We start from the raw sequence: 24,746 nt of genomic DNA on the forward strand, positions 1-24,746 counted from the left end.
TGGAATTCAGTCTTATCCTTATCTTATGGATGAGGAAACTGAGGCTCACAGATACTAAAACTACTGTCTTCAGTCACACAAGTTGCATGAGTAGAGGCAGAGGACAGGCAAATCTAGGTCAACTGACCCCCGAGTCCATATGCTTAATAATTACACATATTTCCAGAGCTCAAAAAAAGAATATACAAACAGCTCTTGTATACTTCACAAATGATTATTCAGGGAAGGAGAGCATACTTTTTCAGAGAGGTCAGTTTTCCAAGTATATTTAGCCCTGGGCTCATTGAGCTGAGTCAGAGAAATGGTTGTCATGTTTGCTGAGGCAATTTCTATGCAGTTCTAAGAACCTGGCTGAACAGTGACAAGAGCTAAAGGTAGGTTTTCCTTCCTTCTGCATTTATGCAAAGACATTCTAGTTCAATAGCTTTGGACCTTCACAATGAGCTAGAAACTTACTAGAAAACATAATCTCCATGTACAGTACAATTAAATGATGATTGGGATTGATTTATAAGTTAGGAAGCTACAAAAATTAATGAGAGGCAATTCTTTCCTAAGTAATCTTTAGCAGATAATATAATAAATCTAGATGCTAAATGCATATCATGAGATTAAGAGACCCCAAATAACTCTATGTTCCACTAGATGGACATTAAGATGGTATTTCATTTTAGGAAGACATTTAACAACGCTTATTATATTTTCACCCTTAGAGCTAAATTTGACACATCATGACTGCTCAACAAATATCTGATATTCATTCTCATCATAATAAATACTGCTAGGTCATTTCAATCTTTCTACAGTAAAGATCCAAATTAAAAGCTGCCTCCACTGTGAAGGAGATGTCCCTCCCCCTCAGCCACCCCTGCCTCCCATTTTACTTATGCTGGTCCCAGAGCACTTACCATATTGTGCTTGCTATAAGACCACTGAGTCTCAACTGGAACTGATTTTCCCAATGGGATCTTTGGCCATGTCTGGAGACATTTTTGTTGTCACAGTGTGGTGGAGGATGCAACTAGAATCTTTTTTTTTTTTTTTTTTGAATTTTTTTTAATTTATTTTTTATTGGTGTTCAATTTACTAACATACAGAATAACCCCCAGTGCCCGTCACCCATTCACTCCCACCCCCCGCCCTCCTCCCCTTCCACCACCCCTAGTTTGTTTCCCAGAGTTAGCAGTCTTTACGTTCTGTCTCCCTTTCTGATATTTCCCACACATTTCTTCCCCCTTCCCTTATATTCCCTTTCACTATTATTTATATTCCCCAAATGAATGAGAACATATAATGCTTGTCCTTCTCCGACTGGCTTACTTCACTCAGCATGATACCCTCCAGTTCCATCCACGTTGAAGCAAATGGTGGGTATTTGTCATTTCTAATAGCTGAGTAATATTCCATTGTATACATAAACCACATCTTCTTTATCCATTCATCTTTCGTTGGACACCGAAAGATACAAATGCAATGAAACGCCGGGACACCTGCACCCCGATGTTTATAGAATCTAATGAATAGTGGCCAAGGACACTGTTCAACAGGCACAGAGCAGCTAGCTTCCCCCAACAACAAAGAATTTTTCAGTTCCAAATATCAAGAGTGTTGAGATAGAAAAACCTTGTATTACACAAAGCAGAAGTATTAATTTCTTAGGACGTAGGGCCCCTTAGTTCCAGTGCTGGTTCCAGCATGCACTATATGTGAGACACTATGCAGGTGTCAATCTCTGAGACTCGGTATTCTCACCAGTAAAATGCAAACATTTATTTCACAGATGCTCCGTTATGGAATTATTGTAAGGATCACTGCAATAATGTTTGAAAAATGTTCTTTAAACTTACTACAATCAACTTAGATGCATTATGTTTTGTATGTTTGGTGACAATAATAATAATAATCACTCAAGCAGTTTGGATACATAGATTTAGAGCTCAGTAATGGAAGAAATTGGATTTCAGATCTAAATAGAACCTTATTAATTTTAATTTCATCTCAACAAGTATTTATGAGCAATATCCTTGGGCTAGCTTTCTTCTAGGTACTATAGATATAAAAATAAGATATTCTCCCTGAATCAAGGAGCTCTCTTTTCAGGATAGAAATAGAGTCATAAACAAAAAGTTATAATACAATGTGAAATAATCCAAGATAACAAGGAAGAGGTGAATAAAGTTTTTTAGAGGCAGAGCAATTCAAGATATATTTTAAAAGTTTATGGACTGCGTTATTACTGGCAACAACAACAAAAAAACCCTTTCTTTACTATCTCACTTTACTGATCCCCATGGGGGAAAACATACATTCTTATGACTTAGATTATCCACTCTACAGAAGATGAAAGTTGGCAAGAAAATTGAAATTGCTTTTTAACAATGAATATGTTAACTCTGACCATATAGGAAAGTAATACAATGGAAGTGGCTCTCTAATCTTTACTCCTGAAAGGGAACCACTAGCCATGTCTCAAATTAGCTGCAGACACTCTGAGTTGCTTAACACTGTAATCGAGGTATAAAATGCTTTCAGAAGGCAAATGAATGGTATTGGGGACCCTACAGGAAGTTGGATCATATTGCCATTTATTTTGCTCATAGGAAATAAATAACTGGTCAATAAATGTCTGATAAACTGAACCTATGTGATACAGTAATATAAGAAGTGGGCACTGATTTTACTCCTTCCTCTAAGTCACTGCATGTTTGACTGGAAGGGAGAGTACCAAATATTCAGAGACATTTCATAGAAAACAGTAAGTGGAGTCACACATTGTCTTGAGTACTAAAAATTATCAGGATCATTGAATAGCTGTTATATTAGTTATCTAGACTTCCTACACTGTCCCTTGTCATATTCCTTTCCATAAATGTATTCAGTGTTTTTTGCTTTAGTGGTTCCAAGCCTTTTTAGTCAAAAAGGTTCTTCAGTAGTTCAAGAAGAACCATCACCCTTACAACTACCATTTCTGTCAACAAACCTCGCAAAGTAAGTAAAAAGACCAGGTTTCTGACACAATCCTAATGAGGGATGGTGTATGTGTTACTATTTCACAACATAAACACATTGAATATGACACAGTTTGAGATCATTGAAGATCCCTCATGGATACATTACAGGAGAATGTCTTCTATTTTTGAGGGCTTTGCCTCCAGAAAACCCACCAAGTTATCTCAGTGAAGAGGTAAGAAAGATTCCTTCATGGTTCTGGGAGAAAGAGAGGAAAAGTAATCATTATGAAATATATTCAGATCCTTCTCCACAGCAAAGGCCTACTTTCTGGGGGGGAAAATACTTTGCAAGACCCTTAGCCCAATTGTGGAAGAGCATTTCTCCTATACTAGACTATTTTAGCCTTGTCTTACCTAAGGAAAAAAAAAACATAGTCCACAGGGGTCAGGGCTTCATCGAGGATATAGACTAGGAATGCTGTTGCCAGGTAGGGTAACTGCGAGCAGGGGGTTCTTCCACTAGAGAAACACTTGTGAAAGTCACAGCCCTAACACATAGACTAAGATCCAATCAGAAGATTATAAAATGCTTCCTCTCCCTATGATTTAATCAACACACCAGCAGGGTTCTCATATAATAATAATGGATTACAGCTGAAAGAGTTGCACGTCTCTGTCTCTCTCTCTCTCTTTCTCTCTGAGGAGTTATTTAGGGAAGACCAAAGTCAACAAGATAGAAGATAAAAACAAGGATACTAGAGGAATTTGAAATCTCTGGTATGTAGAGCTATCACAAACATTAAACATAGTCCAACTCCTAATCAGATTAACATAAATTCTCACATTAAAGGCTACTTACCTCCTATTACCTGATACAACATGCATGACTTTTAACAAAAATTTACAAAACATATCAAAGGCAAAAAAACAAAAAGCACAGTCTGAAAAGACAACACAATCATTAGAACCAAACTCAGATATGACACAGATGTTGGCACGATCAGGTAAAGATTGTAAAATAATTATGATTAATATGTTAAGGGTATAATGGAAAAAGCAGACAGCATGCAAATAAAGTTGGAGCAGAGAGATGGAAACTTTAAGAAAAAAATCAAAAAGAAAGTCTAGAAATAAAAAAAAAATATTTCAACAGAAATGAAGAATGCATTTGATGAAATCATTAGTAGACTCACACAGCAGTGGAAAGAATCAGTGAGCTTAAAGTTGGCCAGGAGCAACTTTCCAAACTGAAAAGGCAAAGAGGAAAAAGAATGAACTCTAAAACAGAACATTCAAGAACTATGGAACAATTCTAAGACGTGCCATATACAGTTTCAGTATCAGAAAGAGAAGAGAACAGAGCAGAAAAAAATATTTAAATAATAGCCGAGAACTTCCCAAAATTAACAACAGACTCCAAACCACAGATTTAGGAAATTCAGAAGGCACCAGACAGGATTAATATGAGGAAACCACACCAAGGTATAGCATTTTCAAACCATAGAAAACTAAAAGTGAAAAAGAAAATTTTGAAAGGAACCAGAGAAGGGGAAATGTACCTACAAAGGAACAGGGTAAGAATTATAGCAGACTTCTCACCAGAGGCCATATAAGCAAAATGAGAGCAAAGTAAATATTTCAAATAGTGAATGAAGAAAATCCCATCAAATTAGAACTCTATCCAGTGAAATTATCCTTCAAATGTGAAGGAAAAATTAAAAACATTCTCAGAAACAAAAAAATTGGCAAAATTCATCACCTGTCTTGTAGCAAATATTAAGAGAATTTCTTCAGGTAGAAGGAAAACGATATAGGCCAAAAATCCAGATTTTTAAAAGAGATCATGGGAGAATAAAAAAATGTCTAGTTTTTGCTATTCTTAGTTGATCTTAATTAAAACGGTTTGAAGTAATAATAGTAACAATGTATTGGGTGGTTATAGTATACAGATAGCTGGAATGAATACCAGTAATATCACAAATGGGATGGGGGAAGAAATTGGGAATATTCCATTGTAAGGCATCTGTATTATACATGAAGTGGTATAGTTATTTAAAAGCGAATTTTTAGGGGCTCCTGGGTGTCATAGTCGGTTAAACATTGGACTCTTGGTTTTGGCTCAGGCCATGATCTCAGGGTTGTGAGATCAAGCCCCACATGGCCTCCATGCTCAGCATGGAGTCTGCTTAAGTTTCTTTCTCTCTCTCCCTCTGTCCTCTCCTGTGTGCTCTCTTTCTCTCTCTCTAAAAAAAATAAATTAATGAATCTTAAGAAAATTAAAAGTGCATGTAGATTAATTTAAAATAGGTATTGTAAACTCTAGTGAAATCACTAAACATGTTTTAGAATAAATATAATACAAGCTAAGAGAAGAAATATATAATCATATAAAATGCTCAATAAAACCAAAGAAAGCAGGGATCCCTGGGTGGCGCAGCGGTTTGGCGCCTGCCTTTGACCCAGGGCTCGATCCTGGAGACCCGGGATTGAATCCCATGTCGGGCTCCCGGTGCATGGAGCCTGCTTCTCCCTCTGCCTATGTCTCTGCCTCTCTCTCTCTCTCTGTGTGTGTGACTATCATAAATAAATAAAAATTAAAAAAAAAAAAACAAAGAAAACAGAAAAAGGGGGGGAGGGAAATGAAGAACAAGTACAACCAATAGAGAAAACAATTACTAACACAGTAGATACTAATCTAATTATATCAATAATTCCTTTAAATGTGTATGGTCTAAATACACCAGTTAAAAAAAAATACTGTCAGAGTGGATAAAAAAAAACTAGCCCTAATTATATGCTGTCTATAAGAAATGCACTTTAAATATAAGGACTCAGATAAATTAAAAGTAAAAGGGATGGAGAAAGGGATACCACACTAATCAAAAGAAAGCTGAATTAGCCATATTTATTTCAAAGTTGACTGCAGAGCCAAGGAGAGTATCAGGGATAAAGATGGACATTATATAATGATAAAGGTAGAAATTCTCCAAGAAGACATGACACATGACAATCTTGTGTGTACACCTAACACAAGAGCATCAAAATGCATGATGTGAAAACTGACAATAGCTTAAAAGAGAAATAGACAAATTTACTGTTACAGTTGCAGGCTTCAGTACTCCTCTTTTAGTAACCAATACACAGAGTAGGCAAAAATCAGTAAAAGTTTGACAGCCTGAACAACACCAGTTAACCAACTTGATCCAAATAACATTTATAGAAACCTGCATTCAACTACTGAGGAATATACATTCTTCTCAAGCTCACATAGGATATTCAACAAAATTGACCACATTCTGGGCTATAAAATACATTTACAAGACTAGATAAATTGAAAGACGTAACACATTTACAAGACTAGAAATCACACAAAACATGTTCTCATGTGCAATGGAATCAACCTAGAAATTAATAACAGAAAAAACCTGGGAAATTTCAAAATAGAGATTGGACAACACAATTCAACACAATTCTAATTCTAAAGAAGAAATCTCAAGATAAATCTTAAAATATTTTGAACTAAATGAAAATGAAAACGCAAAATTACGAAAGCCATGCTTAGAAGGGAACTGATAGCATCTATTTTAGGAAAAAAAAAAAAAAGATCTAAAATCAATAAACCAAACTTCTACCTTAGGAAAAGAGGGAAGAAGAGCAACATAAGCCTCAGTAAGCAGGAGAAAAAAAAAAAAAAAAGAGATAATAAAAAGGAGAGTGAGAATCAATGAAGTTGAAAACAGAAAAACACTAGAGAAAAATTAATGAAACCAAAACCTGTTCTTTGAAATGATTGATGAAAGGGAAAATCTCTAGCCAGGCTAACAGAATAAAAGGGAAAAGACACAAATCCGGGAGCTGGATTTCTCACAGTTGGAGTGGAAATTTACAAACAAGCAAGGGGAAGAGGCTGCAGTGACCCACGTGGTAATGGATTGGACTTGGAGACATCAGTGTTAGCTCATGATTAGCTTACTGTAGGTACAGCGGGTTACATACAGACATGCTTATAGGTATGTCTGTACACATGGGTCGGCATACACGTATCTATTTCCTCCCTCTGTCAGCTGAGAGGGCCTAGAAGCAAAACACCCTGCCGTTAATAAGCATGGCTAGTACCCAGATCTTGGTTTCTGATACCCTTCTCCAATAAAAGGAGCCAATGCTCCTTGAGAGATGGCTGATTTTAGGGCTAGAGCAGGAAATATAAAACATGAACTTAAGCTCCTGACAGTGCCAGAAGGTAAGGAAGTGCTACACACACACACACACACACACACACACACACACACACACTGATGCAGTACGTCAGAGATCCAAAAGCCAGCTGAAAAAGCTCCTAAATGGCCAAAGCTGGTACAATTTGAGCACATACTAAATAAAACATAGATCATAACCAAAAGTTTAATATCAGTAGCCATGAGTTCTCACTGATACAAATAAATGATTGAATAAATAAATAATTGTGGGAAAATAGACAAACCTCCCATGCAAAAGAAGTCCAAATAATTCAGGTCGATAAGCCACCTTCTAACTTCCCACTCCTTGGATGTGGGCTATGCACAGTGACTTTCTTTCAGAGAGTGAAGTATATATAAGGTGTGTGTGTGTGTGTGTGAGGGGGGTAACTTTACAGTAGAGATACCAGACAAACAGAATCTGAGCAGGATGATCAAAGTTAGAATCAGAAATCATGTCATGTTGAAGTTACGTACCTCTGATTCGGCATGAGAAGGATGCTGCTTTATTTCTGGGAGCTTCCTCACCCATACTCATAGCCCCACTCCAATCATGAGACAGACCACCAGACAAATTCCAACTAGGGGACAGTCTACAAAATATCTGGTCAATATTCTTTTAAAAAAGTGTCAAAGTCATCAAAAACAAGGAAAGTCTAAAAAACTGTCAGTCAAGAGGCGCCTAAGAAGATATGCCAACAAAATGTAATGTGGTGTTCCACATGGGATCATGGAACAGAAAAAAAGAACACTAGGTAAAAACTAAAGAAATTTAAAATATGGGCTTTAGTTAATAATAATGTATCAATATTTTTTCATTAATTATAACAAATATACCACACTAATATAAGATGTTAATAACAAGGAAAAGTAGATACGGGAAACTGTACTACCTTTGCAATTTTTCTATAAATCTAAAACTAATAATAAATAAAAAGTTTCATTTATGTGGAAATTGACCTACATGGCATTTAGTATATCCATTTCAATGCTGAAATACAGTGACTTTAAAGTAGGATATTTTTGGGATCCCTGGGTGGCGCAGCAGTTTGGCGCCTGCCTTTGGCCCAGGGCGCGATCCTGGAGACCCGGGATCGAATCCCACATCGGGCTCCCGGTGCATGGAGCCTGCTTCTCCCTCTGCCTGTGTCTCTACCTCATTCTCTCTCTCTCTCTGTGACTATCACAAATAAATAAAAATTAAAAAAAAATAAAGTAGGATATTTTTGATAGTGTGCTAATAGATACATGTGTATATATATATATATATATATATATATATATTATCCATTAAAATTATACATATATTGAGAGAGATTCAAAACAATATATATATATATTTAGAGATATAGTAGCATTATAGTCTCTGGACTCTATAATCTCTGATTATGGACAATTTTAATTTTCTTCATTTTATTTGACAGTATTTTTAAAAATAATTTATTTATTTATTTCAGAGAGAGAGAGAGAGAGCACAAGCAGAGGAAGGGGCAGTAGGGGAAGTGGACTCACCACTGAGCAGGGAGCCCAACATGGGACTCTATCCCAGGACCCTAGGATCATGACCTGAGCTGAAGACAGATGCTTAACCGGCTGAGCTACCCATGTGCCCCTATTTGACAGTATTTTAAAAGCAATTTACCAAGGACACAATTATTTTTGTAAACTAAAAGAAAGTTAATTGAAGTTTAAGTTTTTAAAATCAGTAGCTCTCCATGATGAGTGATGCCCGGCTGTGTGTCCCTGCTCCAAGCTCTATTAGCACCCTGTCCTGACCTCTGTCATTGCCTTTATAAGAAGCCATCTTATGCATTTATGTTTTTGTCTGTCTTTCTTCTGAGATTACAAAATTCTCAAGGAAAAAAAATGTCTGCACTGCTAGCACCTGTGGAGAGTCTGGTAGACTACGTCCTTAGGGACACAGGCAGAGGGCAGTTCGGTGTAAAATCTGGGACGAGTAGCTGCTCTAGTTTCCTCACATGAAAAATGAAAAATGTGGGCTGCTGCCATCACTGGGGTTCCTTCCAGATCTAGGATTCAAGATTCTTTTCCCATCTCAATGAATTGGGCATAAATTCACAAAATAGGAACTCTGGGGAGATTATGTGACTTGCCCAAATTCTTCTTTTGCATCTTCTGGAAGATGATGGAAGATTGAGATTCAGGAAATGTCTGCTCTTTGGGAATTGGTTCAGAAAGTCTTTTTCTGTAAGTTTTAAATAATTTATTATTTGCAGTTAAATTTGTCTTTGAAAATTTACAAATGCCTGAACAAACCGTAATGGTTAAAATATGAAAGGATTAAATACGAGGATAATTATTTTGCAAGATCTTAGTGAAAATCTTTTTTTTTTAATTTTCTACACAAAGCAGAAAATATCCTGTGTGATGAAGTGAGCATATTGCTGTATATGTGTCCCTCGAATTGTGCTGCTTATTCCTTGAACCCGAGATTAGAGAAGAATGATGGAAAAGCACGAATCACTGACTACACATCTGAAAGTCAAACTCTGAGGCCTTTCCAGCATCAGTGATCCTGCTCTGTCTTAATCAGCAATAATCTCCAGCTCTCCCACTCCTGTCCTCCTGTCCCTCAGTAACTCTGACGGCTTGAGACATTAAGTTCAGCAAAAAAGCCTATTACAGTGGGTTCCTATTGATCTGTAACAAATTACTACAAACTTAGCTTTAAGACAACACACATTGATTATCTTACAGTTTTGGAGGTCAGAGGTCCAAAATCAGTGTCACCGGGCTCAAATCAAGGTGTTAGTTAGCAAGGTTGCATTCCATTCTGGGGGCTTTGGGGGGAGGATCCATTTACTTGCCTTTCCCAGCTTCTAGAGGCTGCCTGCATTGCTTGGCTCAGGGCTGCTTCCACCAGCTTCAAGGCCAGCAGGGTAGTGTCTTCAGATCTCTGTGACAAGGACCCTCTGCCTGTGTTATCACATCTCCTTTTCCAATTCTGACTCTCCTGCTTCTCTCTAATAAGGACCCTGTGATCACCCTACATACACCCAGATAATTCCAGATAATCGTCCCATCTCAAGACTCTTATTCAAATCTATGAAGTCCTTTTTGATACGTAAGGTAATATGTTGAGATTTGCTATGGGGGCCATTATTCTATCTCGTGTATGTCCATCTTTCTTTTCCTAGCCAGTGGAGTGGACACCTCTTGTATGGAGCCCTATTTTCATGCAACCTCTGAGTCAGGCACCTTTGGTACCAGTCACATCTTGTCCCAGAGAAGTCATTGCTTTGTCATTTCTATAAAGATTGCCCTTTTAGATAGGGTAAAAGGATACATGAGGTTCTAATTATGGCTATGTGAGAGCATATGATACTTTTGTATCAGGCAAATTTTTTTTTCTTAAGAGTATAGCTTTGGTGAGACAGACTTAGATTTCAATCTGGGCTCCACCCTCTACTATCTCTGTCACTTAGAGTGGGTGGCTTGCTTTTTTCTGAGCTTTGCCATCTCTGACTCAACCACAACTCTTGCCATCCTTATACTATACCCCACCATCCCTGAGATTTTCTCTAATGAGATTTGAAAGATAGCTAGGGTGTCTTAAATTATATAGTAAGAGGCAAAATTGAACTTCATAGACTTAATAGGAATAAATGAGCAGAAAACAAACAAGATCATATAATTTGGGTGGGGTTTTTGCACAAAGAGTTTAACTTACTAAATCTCTTCTGGAAAATATTTTTAATTCTTATTTTCTAGAACCTATAAACACATACCAAAAGACCTCTGAAAAAGTACCTAAAGTTCCACTAAGACCCTAAGGTGATGAAACATTAAGCACATTATAAAATATGAAGCTTATTAAAAAGGATTTACTATTAATCTTCTGGCCTCCCTCTCTCTTCTTGTCCAATCCTATGTCTGGATGATTCTCTGTCACTCGTTCAATTTATTTTGTGTGCCCCATGGTTTTGGGAATCCAGCTCCTTCTTTTCCTTTTATTGGAAAATAAAATTAAATTCCCAAAGTACTCCCCTTCCTTCCCCAATGTCCCTTTTTATCAATATTATATCGAATTGATTAAAAGTTCAATGTTTAATTAGGAGCCTAGTATATTATTAGCAACATAATTTATTAAGGATTGACTAATATAATCTCTATCTATCTATCTATCATCTATCTATTTATTCTATTCTATTTTTTCTTAATGCATGTCTCTGGCATCTTATAACATGAAATAGCAAACAATTAACCCCATCTGCAAAAGAGCACACCTCGGTTTGTGCCCTGATTTCCTCATTCTCTCTTTCATCTTTCTTCCTTCAGTCATTTTTTTCTTTGCATAAGGAATGTATCACTTCGGCTCATTACCAACATTTTGAACAACACAATGTATATAACATGAAGTGAGAAAATGTTCCCATTTTCTCAATCTTGTGAAGTAATCATTATTGAAAGTGTTGCCAATTTTGTCCTCCAGGATTTTTCATCTGTAAACACCTGTTGGAAGTGATGCCATGACCAAGCACTTAGACTTGAGTTACTTTTTAGTGGCCACATAGTTGACCATTGTATGGACACATCATCATTTATTTCTCTCCATTTCTTACTTTGCTGCAGAAAGCAGATTGTCTCGTTGTGTTTATCACTCCATGTATTTTTCAGTGGAGAAGTACCAAAAAGGAATGAAAAAGCAGCCCTACAGCTATTTCCTTTAAAAAAAAAAAAATCCTTTCCCCCCAAACTCTCTTACTTCTTGATCTCTTATCTTGGAGGACTTGGGGGAGTGGCCCAGGAAGGTTATTATTTAACAACATGTTATCAAACATGAATAAACAATTACTAGAGCACTTCCCTCTCTCCTGAGTACCCCAGTAATGGTGAAACCAGAACCAGCAGAAGTGAGAGGGAGCCCTGTGCTGACTTTAGAAAAATTATCTGCTGAAAATAGTTACTTTTATTATATAGCAAGACAGACAGACAGACAGACACACACACACACACACATATAAAATAAATGCAATTGTATTTCCATATGTTGATATATAAATATATATGTATAAATCTATTGTTCTATCAGAGCATTCAATTTCATTAGTTTTAGCATGTTTCCTTAATTAACAACTATATCAGTTAAAGATGAGGTAGCAAAACATTCTGAGTAGGGCACGCTGAACATTGTTCTGAATGATATCCTCCCACAAAAATATCACCATCTGGAAACCGGAAATGGAGCATCATGCTTCCAAGGGGTTCTTATCTCCCAGACTTCACTCTCTTCTCTCTCTTTCTCTCTCCCCTCCCCTGGAATCGGCTAGCCCTCATGACCACACTGTTTACTTGTTAATTCGGAGCCCCAGCTCTAGATTATTATTATCAGTGACCTTCCCCCACCCACAGAGAGACTGAGACTTAATTCTCCTCTGTCTCCCCCTCAGGGAACTCCCAGCCACTGTACCACAGGCAGCATTTCTCATTGTTCTACTCGTTTCTAACGACTGCAGCACTCTCACCAATGTCACCTGAACTCAACTCAAGCCTGTTAGCTTGCTCACAGTCAAAATAAACATATAAATACTTATAAATAAAAAAGTACTTACAAATAGGAAAAGGGAAAGAGCAAGCAGGCTTTCTGTGTCACTTCTTTTAGTCATCAGGATGCTGAGGCACAAAGAAAAGTTCTTGACAAACAGTCTTACCTTTGCCCGTTGGAGTAGAGCTCAGGGGACAAGGAAAGCCCATCCCCTAAAGAAGCCGATCGTCACAGCCCCCTCCACTGGCCCCCATCCATCCACAACAAAAGCACCACTCCTGAACTGTCAGTTGTGTACCTGGACAGTTCCTGAAGGAAGCAGTATAGCATTTGACTAATCTTGCATAACATTTTCATAATCCACGCCCATTGTCCCAAGGAAAAACCTGTTTTACTGATCTATTTTATATCAGGAAATATTCAAAACAGGGGACTGAGATAGTGGGGCTCCTTCAGACAGATGAGCCAAATTAGAGGAGACTTTCTATACGCCTGGGCACTGCAAGGTTCTGGGAGGTCTACCTTGTGCCAGGCCCAGGGCTAGGGAAAGGAGACATGAAAAACAAATCACTCTCCTCTCCCCAAGGATCTTGCAGCCTTTTGGGGGTCACAATCTGTAACTCTCATGGAGGGACGTTGAGGACACAGAGGGAGAGGGGACATATTCTCAACCGGGAATTTGGGAAGGCTTCACCGAGTAGTGTCTGCATTGAGTTTTGAAGCATGAGTAGGAGTTTTCCGGAAAAATGAGGGTTGAGCTAGGCCTGGGGCAGTGGGAAGCAGGTTGAAGGCAGAGAGAACAGCATACAAAGGTACGAAATTATTTGTTTTTAAGATTTTATTTATTTATTCATGAGAGACAGAGAGAGAGAGAGAGAGAGAGAGAGAGAGAGAGAGAGAGAGGCAGAGACACAGGCAGAGGGAGAAGCAGGCTCCATGTAGGGAGCCCGATGCTGGGACTCGATCCCGGGACTCCAGGATCACGCTCTGGGCCAAAGGCAGGTACTAAACCGCTGAGCCACCCAGGGATCCCCAAGGTGCAAAATTATTGAATAGGATGATACATTTGGGGAACTACAAAGTTCCCCAAATGGGCTGAAACAGAGTATGTGGAAGCAAAAGGAGATATGAGACCAAAGAACTAGGAAGCGTCACCTGATGGGCTGATTTACAACATCGGAAATAAGAATTGTGAATTTGGGTACCATAATAATTCTACACTTTACTAGTGGAACTTAACATACTATTTGTCATTGCGAGAGAGAAGCTTTGAAGGGAGGAGTTTGATGTATATTTAGATACTCCATGTGCTCAGAAAATGGGTGGTCTGGTTGCTCAAACGACCTACCTTAAATTAGGTCACTGAATACCAGCTTCCACATAATTAGAATAATTAAAATACATTAAATATTAAAACCATCATTAGCACGTGACTACTCTTTGGCACTTCCAAAGGATCTACAAGACTTTGGAAAGGGTCAGGATAACAATCAGAAGGACTACCACTCTGTAGAGTCCAAAGTGACGGCTAACAAGTTCTGCTCAGGAGGAGGTGAGTTTAGGGTTCTCCTATTTTAAAAATCACTTGCATTTGGAATATTTTTACACTTTATGCGCTGTGAAGCGGCCTGACAGATTGAATTAGGGCCAACATAATAAACGAAGCACTGCACTAATAATGTTAATACAAACAAATAATCAGAATAAACCACATTTCCCCACGTGATCCAGTAAACATATGGTCTTGCGGTTGAAACTTGGCAAGTTAATTGTCATAAGAACCCTGAAAGGAAGGTGGAATGAATTGGTAATTCTATCCCTAGGTCAGATCTCCGTCCTTGATATTTCCCTGTTCCCACAGACTGGCAAACCCTTGAAACAGCAAGTACATTCTATTGTTAGCATTTCTTCCCCCTGTGAAATCACATTAATGATTGTAATTTGCTCCATTAGTATTGGCTTTACAGCTTCATTAAATGCATCTATTATTTTACCTTGTTTCTAAAGACTTGTTGGATATCCAGGGCAGGAAAGACTTTTTTTTCCTTCGGTATTTAACACGTAAGAAGCTAAGACTCAGAAAGGTGGCTTGCTTTGTCCAAGGTCACATGACCTGAACTCCTGAACTACAACATCTGCTTCTACCTCTAAGTCTGAACTCCTTTCTTACAATATCATACTGCCTCAAGGACATGCCTTAGCCTCCAGTTTAAACATTGTCTATGTCCCTAACACTGTCCTAATTAAAACCTTACACCAGACCTGCATTATAGGTGCTACTGTTATTCCCATTTTGCAGATGGGTAACCTGAGATGTGGAAACATTAAGGAATAAATACAACCTCTCAGAGGAAGAATTGGGATTAAAACCCTAGTAGTTGGCTCCAGAGTCTATACTCTTAACTATAGCCAATACGCCGCCCAAGGCAACTAATTAATCTCCCTTCCCTGATGACATTACTATACTTTTCAATTTTACTACCATATCACTTGTCTATGTGGCTTTCTTCCCCAACTGAACTTGAAGATTCTGGACAGCAGAGCCAGTGACTTCATAATTTTTGTTCACAAACTCCAAGCCAGACATGTAGGGATTTAGATTTAGATTTTTCCCTTCTTCCTCATTCCCATCACAACCAAGCCTTATTAATTCTTCTTCCTTAACTCCTCTCAAATTTATCTTTCCCTCTGTCTCCACCACTACTATCTGTTTAAGCCTAGACATTTCTGGGTTGTATCAGCTCCCTTGCTGGTCTTCTTGCCTCCTTACTTCCTCTCATTCCAGTCTATGCTCACAGCTAGTAGTGATCTGACCATATCACCCACTTACTCACAATTGTACTTGTCTGAAGAACCTGAAAGATCATTTCTGTTTTTTGTTTTTCTCATACATCACATCCATGTAGATGATGCTTCCTTCCTCTGTCAGATAGAACTTCCCTCCACTTTTTGTTTGTAGAGTTCCTACTCACCATATAGAACTCAACTCAATTTTACTTCTCCTTTTCACCCCTGAGAGGACCTCAGTTGGGCTCCAGTGCTACCCAATCCCCTACAATGAAATCATGAGCATTCTTTCTCAAGTCTCTCATATCTGGGCTTTCATGACCTTGTGTATGAATTTGTCTGGATAGATATACATATAGATGATATAGATATAGATATAGATATAGATATAGATATAGATATAGATATAGATATAGATATCTCAGATTTCAGGACCAGAGTCTGTTAGGCAAAGTCACAAAGGCTGATCTAGAGTCAAGAATTAGTGAGAATGATAACTCAGATATGGCTAAGCTTACATTTTTACTTTGTTATTGTGTAAATAAATATACCTAAGATCAAGGATCATGATGTTTTGAATGATCACAGCTCCCTGGGGCCTCTTTTAAGTCAGGATGATACCTCCAAGGTTTAAAGATCTCAGGTAGCCTTGAAGAATGAAGGCCATACCGTAGCTGAGAGGCCCAGAGTCTTGGGCTGTCTTTTTGTTGTTTTGAGTGGGAATGTAAGATAAGTGTGGCTAACATCAATATTCATGGTACATCTTATTACCACGAGAGGAGTTTAATGTCATAGAAGAATTGAATGATACAGTTGTTTTTCTGTTGTTTTTTTTCCTTGTAGTATCTCACTGTTCTTACTCATCTCTATAGGCCATTGCCTACCCTAGATGGTTTATGAATTCCTTATTTCACCCAGTTCTGACACATTGTTCTCCAGAATGGTGTTGTATTGTCTAAACTCCCACCAAAAGTTCAAGAGAGACCTCATTTCCTAAGCACTTGCTAAGTGCCACTCTGGGTGGCATCTGATTTTCATTAAAATGGACAGAAAGTGGCAAGTCTGCATTATTTCAATTTTTACTTCTATTATTACACTTCCACTAACAAAGTTGAGAATCTCTTCATATACTTTTGTCCTTCCATGCTTTCCTTTCTTTGAATTGCAGAGTCATAACCTTTGCCTATTTTTCTACTGTGTTCATTTTTTGTTTCTGGTTGATTCATAAGAGTCCCTTGTATTTTCTAGATTAATCCCTTGTTGGTTTTTGAAGTTGCAAATATGTTCTCCTAATCTGCCACCCATATGTTAACATAATCTATATAGAGCGGTTCATTGAACAGAGGTCTTTAATTTTGATGTTGTCAAATCCAATTTTTACCTTCTGGTTTGTGCTTTGGGGTTCTTATTTAGGAAGTACTTCACCACCCAATGATTAAATAAATTATCATGCCCCCCACCACCACCACCACAGACACACTCGTTTTACAGCTTTACCTCTAACACATAGGTCTTTTATACCTTTGGAGTTCACTCTAATATGCAGTATAATGTGGACCCAAACTTATTTTTTATGCCTATGGTGAGCCAGTTTTCTGAATACCTCTACTGAACAATCTTCAATCAATCCATTTCCCCTTACTCCTGTCTGTGGAGCCCTTTCCTTGACATATCAAATCTCTCTCTCTCTCTCTCTGCCTCCCTCTTCATCTCTCTGTCTCTGTCTCTGTCTATATAGATAGATACTATTTATCTCAATATATACATATGTGTATATTTTGTATAAATACTGAGATATATGTCTCTATCTCATATCTTTGTCTCTGTAAATACTTGTCTAGTGAAAGAGAAAACGGGGGGGGGGGAGAGAAAGAAAGATGTATATTTCCAGATACACACACACACACACACAATATTGGTTTTGTTTCTCTGAAGAACCCTAATACACTAGTTTAGAAGAATGATATTGACATATAGTACCTAAGTTTGTATCTGAGGATCTTGTGGAACTCTGTGGTTACCATATTCTGAAAATTCTGTCACGCTTTCTGTGTAGATGGTCCTAGAATTTACTATGTTGTCCCTTTCCTTTCTATCTTCATAGCTTTTCTTTCTTTTTCTTTCTCCTTTAATTATTTTTTTCTCATTGCGTTGGTCAGAACTTCTAACACTATTTTAAACAACGCAATGGTAGTGATACAGGGTGTATCCTTGTGCTATTTCCTACATTAAAAGGATCAAGTCTGTTATTTCTCTGTTGCATATGTTTCCTGGGTGTCTTTAATATGTAGATTTCATCAAGTTAAGGAGACTACCTTCTAATTCTAGTTTTCTAATAATTTCTCTGAGTTAGTCTTCCGTTTAGGTCTATTTTCCTAAGATAAATCCTCATCGATTACGGTGTATTACCTTAAAAATACATTAAGTATTCCATTAGCTAATATCTAATTTGAACTTTTCATCTATTTTTAAGTGAAATGTCCATATAATTTCCATTTCTCATTATTCTCTAGCTTTGAAATTGCAAATATACTAACTTCATGAATTAGTTAATTACCTTTCCTTCTTTTTAAGAAGATTTTTATTTAGAAATGGATAGGACTCCTTTTAAAAGTCATCTGGGCCTGGGGCTTTCTGCTGCTAAAGCAAGGTTGAGGTAGAAGTCTTTGTTTCTTTGAAAATAGGATTTATTCATATATTCTATTTATTTTTGTGATATTTAATTTTGGTATTTTATACATTTCTTGAAATCCATGCATTTGGCTCAAGCTTTTCAAATTGTTGCCTGTAGTTGTCTATAATATTCTTTTAAATTGTAAAAGCTGGGGGGGAGGAGCAAGATGGCGGAGGAGCAGGGTCTCCAAATCACCTGTCTCCACCAAACTACCTAGAAAACCTTCAAATTATCCTGAAAATCTATGAATTCGGCCTGAGATTCAAAGAGAGACCAGCTGGAATGCTACAGTGAGAAGAGTTCGCGCATCTATCAAGGTAGGAAGACGGGGAAAAAGAAATAAAGGAACAAAGGCCTCCAAGGGGGAGGGGCCCCGCGAGGAGCCGGGCTGAGGCCGGGGCGAGTGTCCCCAGGACAGGAGAGCCCCGTCCCGGAGGAGCAGGAGCTGCACCGACCTTCCCGGCGGAAAGGGGCTCGTTGGGAGTTGGAGCAGGTCCCAGGAGGGCGGGGATGCCCTCGGGCTCCCCGGGACAGTAACAGCAACTGCGCGCCCAGGAGAGTGCGCCGAGCTCCCTAAGGGCTGCAGCGCGCACGGCGGGACCCGGCGGGACCCGGAGCAGCTGAAGGGGCTCGGGGGCGGCTCCGCGGAGGGGGCTGCGCGGCCCCGGGAGCAGCTCGGAGGGGCTCCGGCAGAGGAAGAGGCTCCGTGCAGAGGGGGCTGCGCGGTTCCAGGAGCAGCTCGGAGGGGTCGGGCGGCGGCTCCGCGGAGGGGGCTGCGGCCCGGGAGCGCGAATCCACCAGCGCAGGCTCCGGAGCACAGGGCGCCGGGACACAGCCCAGGATCCCGCCTCCCCCGGGACAGGCAGAGGCCGGGAGGGCCCAGGACAGCCAGGACGCTCCTGCCCCGAGCTGAGATCAGCGCCCCGCCCCGGAGCCTCCAGGCCCTGCAGACGGAGTTCCTGCCGGAGCTGAATCCAGGTTTCCAGAGCTGCCCCGCCACTGGGGCTGTTCCTCCTGCGGCCTCACGGGGTAAACAACCCCCACCGAGCCCTGCACCAGGCAGGGGCACAGCAGCTCCCCCAACTGCTAACACCTGAGAATCAGCACAACAGGCCCCTCCCCCAGAACACCAGCTGGACGGACAACTTCCAGGAGAAGCCAAGGGACTTAAAGTACACAGAATCAGAAGATACTCCCCGGTGGTTCTTTTTTTGTTTGTTTGTTTTTGTTTTTGTTTTTGTTTTTGTTTTGTTTTGCTTTTTGATTTGTTTCCTTCCCCCACCCCCTTTTTTCTCCTTTCTTTTTCTTTCTCTTTTTCTTCTTTTTTTTTTTTTTTTTTTTCTTTTTCGTTTTTTTTCTTTTTCTTCCCTTTTTTTTTTCTCTTTCTCTTTTCTTTCCTTCTTTCTCTCCTCTCTTTTTCTCTTTTTCCCAATACAACTTGCTTTTGGCCACTCTGCACTGAGCAAAATGACTAGAAGGAAAACCTCACCTCAAAAGAAAGAATCAGAAACAGTCCTCTCTCCCACAGAGTTACAAAATCTGGATTACAATTCAATGTCAGAAAGCCAATTCAGAAGCACTATTATACAGCTACTGGTGGCTCTAGAAAAAAGTATAAAGGACTCAAGAGACTTCATGACTGCAGAATTTAGAGCTAATCAGGCAGAAATTAAAAACCAATTGAATGAGATGCAATCCAAACTAGAAGTCCTAACGACGAGGGTTAACGAGGTGGAAGAACGAGTGAGTGACCTAGAAGACAAGTTGACAGCAAAGAGGGAAACTGAGGAAAAAAGAGACAAACAATTAAAAGACCATGAAGATAGATTAAGGGAAATAAACGACAGCCTGAGGAAGAAAAACCTACGTTTAATTGGGGTTCCCGAGGGCGCCGAAAGGGACAGAGGGCCAGAATATGTATTTGAACAAATTCTAGCTGAAAACTTTCCTAATCTGGGAAGGGAAACAGGCATTCAGATCCAGGAAATAGAGAGATCCCCCCCTAAAATCAATAAAAACCGTTCAACACCTCGACATTTAATTGTGAAGCTTGCAAATTCCAAAGATAAGGAGAAGATCCTTAAAGCAGCAAGAGACAAGAAATCCCTGACTTTTATGGGGAGGAGTATTAGGGTAACAGCAGACCTCTCCACAGAGACCTGGCAGGCCAGAAAGGGCTGGCAGGATATATTCAGGGTCCTAAATGAAAAGAACATGCAACCAAGAATACTTTATCCAGCAAGGCTCTCATTCAAAATGGAAGGAGAGATAAAGAGCTTCCAAGACAGGCAGCAACTAAAAGAATATGTGACCTCCAAACCAGCTCTGCAAGAAATTTTAAGGGGGCCTCTTAAAATTCCCCTTTAAGAAGAAGTTCAGTGGAACAGTCCACAAAAACAAAGACTGAATAGATATCATGATGACACTAAACTCATATCTCTCAATAGTAACTCTGAATGTGAACGGGCTTAATGACCCCATCAAAAGGCGCAGGGTTTCAGACTGGATAAAAAAGCAGGACCCATCTATTTGCTGTCTACAAGAGACTCATTTTAGACAGAAGGACACCTACAGCCTGAAAATAAAAGGTTGGAGAACCATTTACCATTCGAATGGTCCTCAAAAGAAAGCAGGGGTAGCCATCCTTATATCAGATAAACTAAAATTTACCCCAAAGACTGTAGTGAGAGATGAAGAGGGACACTATATCATACTTAAAGGATCTATTCAACAAGAGGACTTAACAATCCTCAATATATATGCTCCAAATGTGGGAGCTGCCAAATATATAAATCAATTATTAACCAAAGTGAAGAAATACTTAGATAATAATACACTTATACTTGGTGACTTCAATCTAGCTCTTTCTATACTCGATAGGTCTTCTAAGCAAAACATCTCCAAAGAAACGAGAGCTTTAAATGATACACTGGACCAGATGGATTTCACAGATATCTACAGAACTTTACATCCAAACTCAACTGAATACACATTCTTCTCAAGCGCACATGGAACTTTCTCCAGAATAGACCACATATTGGGTCACAAATCGGGTCTGAACCGATACCAAAAGATTGGGATTGTCCCCTGCATATTCTCGGACCATAATGCCTTGAAATTAGAACTAAATCACAACAAGAAGTTTGGAAGGACCTCAAACACATGGAGGTTAAGGACCATCCTGCTAAAAGATAAAAGGGTCAACCAGGAAATTAAGGAAGAATTAAAAAGATTCATGGAAACTAATGAGAATGAAGATACAACCCTTCAAAATCTTTGGGATGCAGCAAAAGCAGTCCTAAGGGGGAAATACATCGCAATACAAGCATCCATTCAAAAACTGGAAAGAACTCAAATACAAAAGCTAACCTTACACATAAAGGAGCTAGAGAAAAAACAGCAAATAGATCCTACACCCAAGAGAAGAAGGGAGCTAATAAAGATTCGAGCAGAACTCAACGAAATCGAGACCAGAAGAACTGTGGAACAGATCAACAGAACCAGGAGTTGGTTCTTTGAAAGAATTAATAAGATAGATAAACCATTAGCCAGCCTTATTAAAAAGAAGAGAGAGAAGACTCAAATTAATAAAATCATGAATGAGAAAGGAGAGATCACTACCAACACCAAGGAAATACAAACGATTTTAAAAACCTATTATGAACAGCTATACGCCAATAAATTAGGCAATCTAGAAGAAATGGACGCATTCCTGGAAAGCCACAAACTACCAAAACTGGAACAGGAAGAAATAGAAAACCTGAACAGGCCAATAACCAGGGAGGAAATTGAAGCAGTCATCAAAAACCTCCCAAGACACAAGAGTCCAGGGCCAGATGGCTTCCCAGGAGAATTTTATCAAACGTTTAAAGAAGAAATCATACCTATTCTCCTAAAGCTGTTTGGAAAGATAGAAAGAGATGGAGTACTTCCAAATTCGTTCTATGAAGCCAGCATCACCTTAATTCCAAAGCCAGACAAAGACCCCGCCAAAAAGGAGAATTACAGACCAATATCCCTGATGAACATGGATGCAAAAATTCTCAACAAGATACTGGCCAATAGGATCCAACAGTACATTAAGAAAATTATTCACCATGACCAAGTAGGATTTATCCCTGGGACACAAGGCTGGTTCAACACCCGTAAAACAATCAATGTGATTCATCATATCAGCAAGAGAAAAACCAAGAACCATATGATCCTCTCATTGGATGCAGAGAAAGCATTTGACAAAATACAGCATCCATTCCTGATCAAAACTCTTCAGAGTGTAGGGATAGAGGGAACATTCCTCGACATCTTAAAAGCCATCTATGAAAAGCCCACAGCAAATATCATTCTCAATGGGGAAGCACTGGGAGCCTTTCCCCTAAGATCAGGAACAAGACAGGGATGTCCACTCTCACCACTGCTATTCAACATAGTACTGGAAGTCCTAGCCTCAGCAATCAGACAACAAAAAGACATTAAAGGCATTCAAATTGGCAAAGAAGAAGTCAAACTCTCCCTCTTCGCCGATGACATGATACTCTACATAGAAAACCCAAAAGTCTCCACCCCAAGATTGCTAGAACTCATACAGCAATTCGGTAGCGTGGCAGGATACAAAATCAATGCCCAGAAGTCAGTGGCATTTCTATACACTAACAATGAGACTGAAGAAAGAGAAATTAAGGAGTCAATCCCATTTACAATTGCACCCAAAAGCATAAGATACCTAGGAATAAACCTCACCAAAGATGTAAAGGATCTATACCCTCAAAACTATAGAACACTTCTGAAAGAAATTGAGGAAGACACAAAGAGATGGAAAAATATTCCATGCTCATGGATTGGCAGAATTAATATTGTGAAAATGTCAATGTTACCCAGGGCAATATACACGTTTAATGCAATCCCTATCAAAATACCATGGACTTTCTTCAGAGAGTTAGAACAAATTATTTTAAGATTTGTGTGGAATCAGAAAAGACCCCGAATAGCCAGGGGAATTTTAAAAAAGAAAACCATATCTGGGGGCATCACAATGCCAGATTTCAGGTTGTACTACAAAGCTGTGGTCATCAAGACAGTGTGGTACTGGCACAAAAACAGACACATAGATCAGTGGAACAGAATAGAGAATCCAGAAGTGGACCCTGAACTTTATGGGCAACTAATATTCGATAAAGGAGGAAAGACTATCCATTGGAAGAAAGACAGTCTCTTCAATAAATGGTGCTGGGAAAATTGGACATCCACATGCAGAAGAATGAAACTAGACCACTCTCTTTCACCATACACAAAGATAAACTCAAAATGGATGAAAGATCTAAATGTGAGACAAGATTCCATCAAAATCCTAGAGAAGAACACAGGCAACACCCTTTTTGAACTCGGCCATAGTAACTTCTTGCAAGATACATCCACGAAGGCAAAAGAAACAAAAGCAAAAATGAACTATTGGGACTTCATCAAGATAAGAAGCTTTTGCACAGCAAAGGATACAGTCAACAAAACTCAAAGACAACCTACAGAATGGGAGAAGATATTTGCAAATGACATATCAGATAAAGGGCTAGTTTCCAAGATCTATAAAGAACTTATTAAACTCAACACCAAAGAAACAAACAATCCAATCATGAAATGGGCAAAAGACATGAACAGAAATCTCACAGAAGAAGACATAGACATGGCCAACATGCACATGAGAAAATGCTCTGCATCACTTGCCATCAGGGAAATACAAATCAAAACCACAATGAGATACCACCTCACACCAGTGAGAATGGGGAAAATTAACAAGGCAGGAAACAACAAATGTTGGAGAGGATGCGGAGAAAAGGGAACCCTCATACACTGTTGGTGGGAATGTGAACTGGTGCAGCCACTCTGGAAAACTGTGTGGAGGTTCCTCAAACAGTTAAAAATATACCTGCCCTACGACCCAGCAATTGCACTGTTGGGGATTTACCCCAAAGATACAAATGCAATGAAACGCTGGGACACCTGCACCCCGATGTTTCTAGCAGCAATGGCCACGATAGCCAAACTGTGGAAGGAGCCTCGGTGTCCAACGAAAGATGAATGGATAAAGAAGATGTGGTTTATGTATACAATGGAATATTACTCAGCTATTAGAAATGACAAATACCCACCATTTGCTTCAACGTGGATGGAACTGGAGGGTATTATGCTGAGTGAAGTAAGTCAGTCGGAGAAGGACAAACATTATATGTTCTCATTCATTTGGGGAATATAAATAATAGTGAAAGGGAAAATAAGGGAAGGGAGAAGAAATGTGTGGGAAATATCAGAAAGGGAGACAGAACATAAAGACTGCTAACTCTGGGAAACGAACTAGGGGTGGTAGAAGGGGAGGAGGGCGGGGGGTGGGAGTGAATGGGTGACGGGCACTGGGTGTTATTCTGTATGTTAGTAAATTGAACACCAATAAAAAAAAAATATAAAATAAAAAAAAAAAAAAAAAAAATAAATTGTAAAAGCTTTCCATTTTGTCCATAGTTATTTCTCAATTTTCTGAAATATTTTGCAGATAACCATTTTTGAATAAATTAATTAAACAATTCAAATATAATTAATGTACAGAT

At 39.0% G+C, this 24,746-nt stretch overlaps 1 protein-coding gene across 4 annotated transcripts in view; it reads right to left on the reverse strand.

Annotated features, from left to right (window-relative positions):
• ITPRID1 (ITPR interacting domain containing 1) overlaps positions 1 to 24,746 on the reverse strand; it is a 143,463-nt gene that overhangs the window by 92,419 nt on the left and 26,298 nt on the right. For 2 of the 4 annotated variants that reach the window (XM_077856303.1, XM_077856302.1), the window contains exon 1: positions 12,760 to 12,864. The exons of 1 other annotated variant lie outside the window; for it this stretch is intronic. In XM_077856303.1, the coding sequence (XP_077712429.1) occupies positions 12,760 to 12,813 (54 nt within the window). In that variant the 5' untranslated portion in view covers positions 12,814 to 12,864. Of the gene's footprint in view, positions 1 to 12,759; positions 12,998 to 24,746 lie in introns of those variants that run through there. One more of the 4 variants, XM_077856306.1, reaches the window with a different exon arrangement.

Source organism: Canis aureus, chromosome 18 (genome assembly GCF_053574225.1).
Source record: "Canis aureus isolate CA01 chromosome 18, VMU_Caureus_v.1.0, whole genome shotgun sequence".
In the NCBI taxonomy this organism is placed as follows: Eukaryota; Metazoa; Chordata; class Mammalia; order Carnivora; family Canidae; genus Canis; species Canis aureus.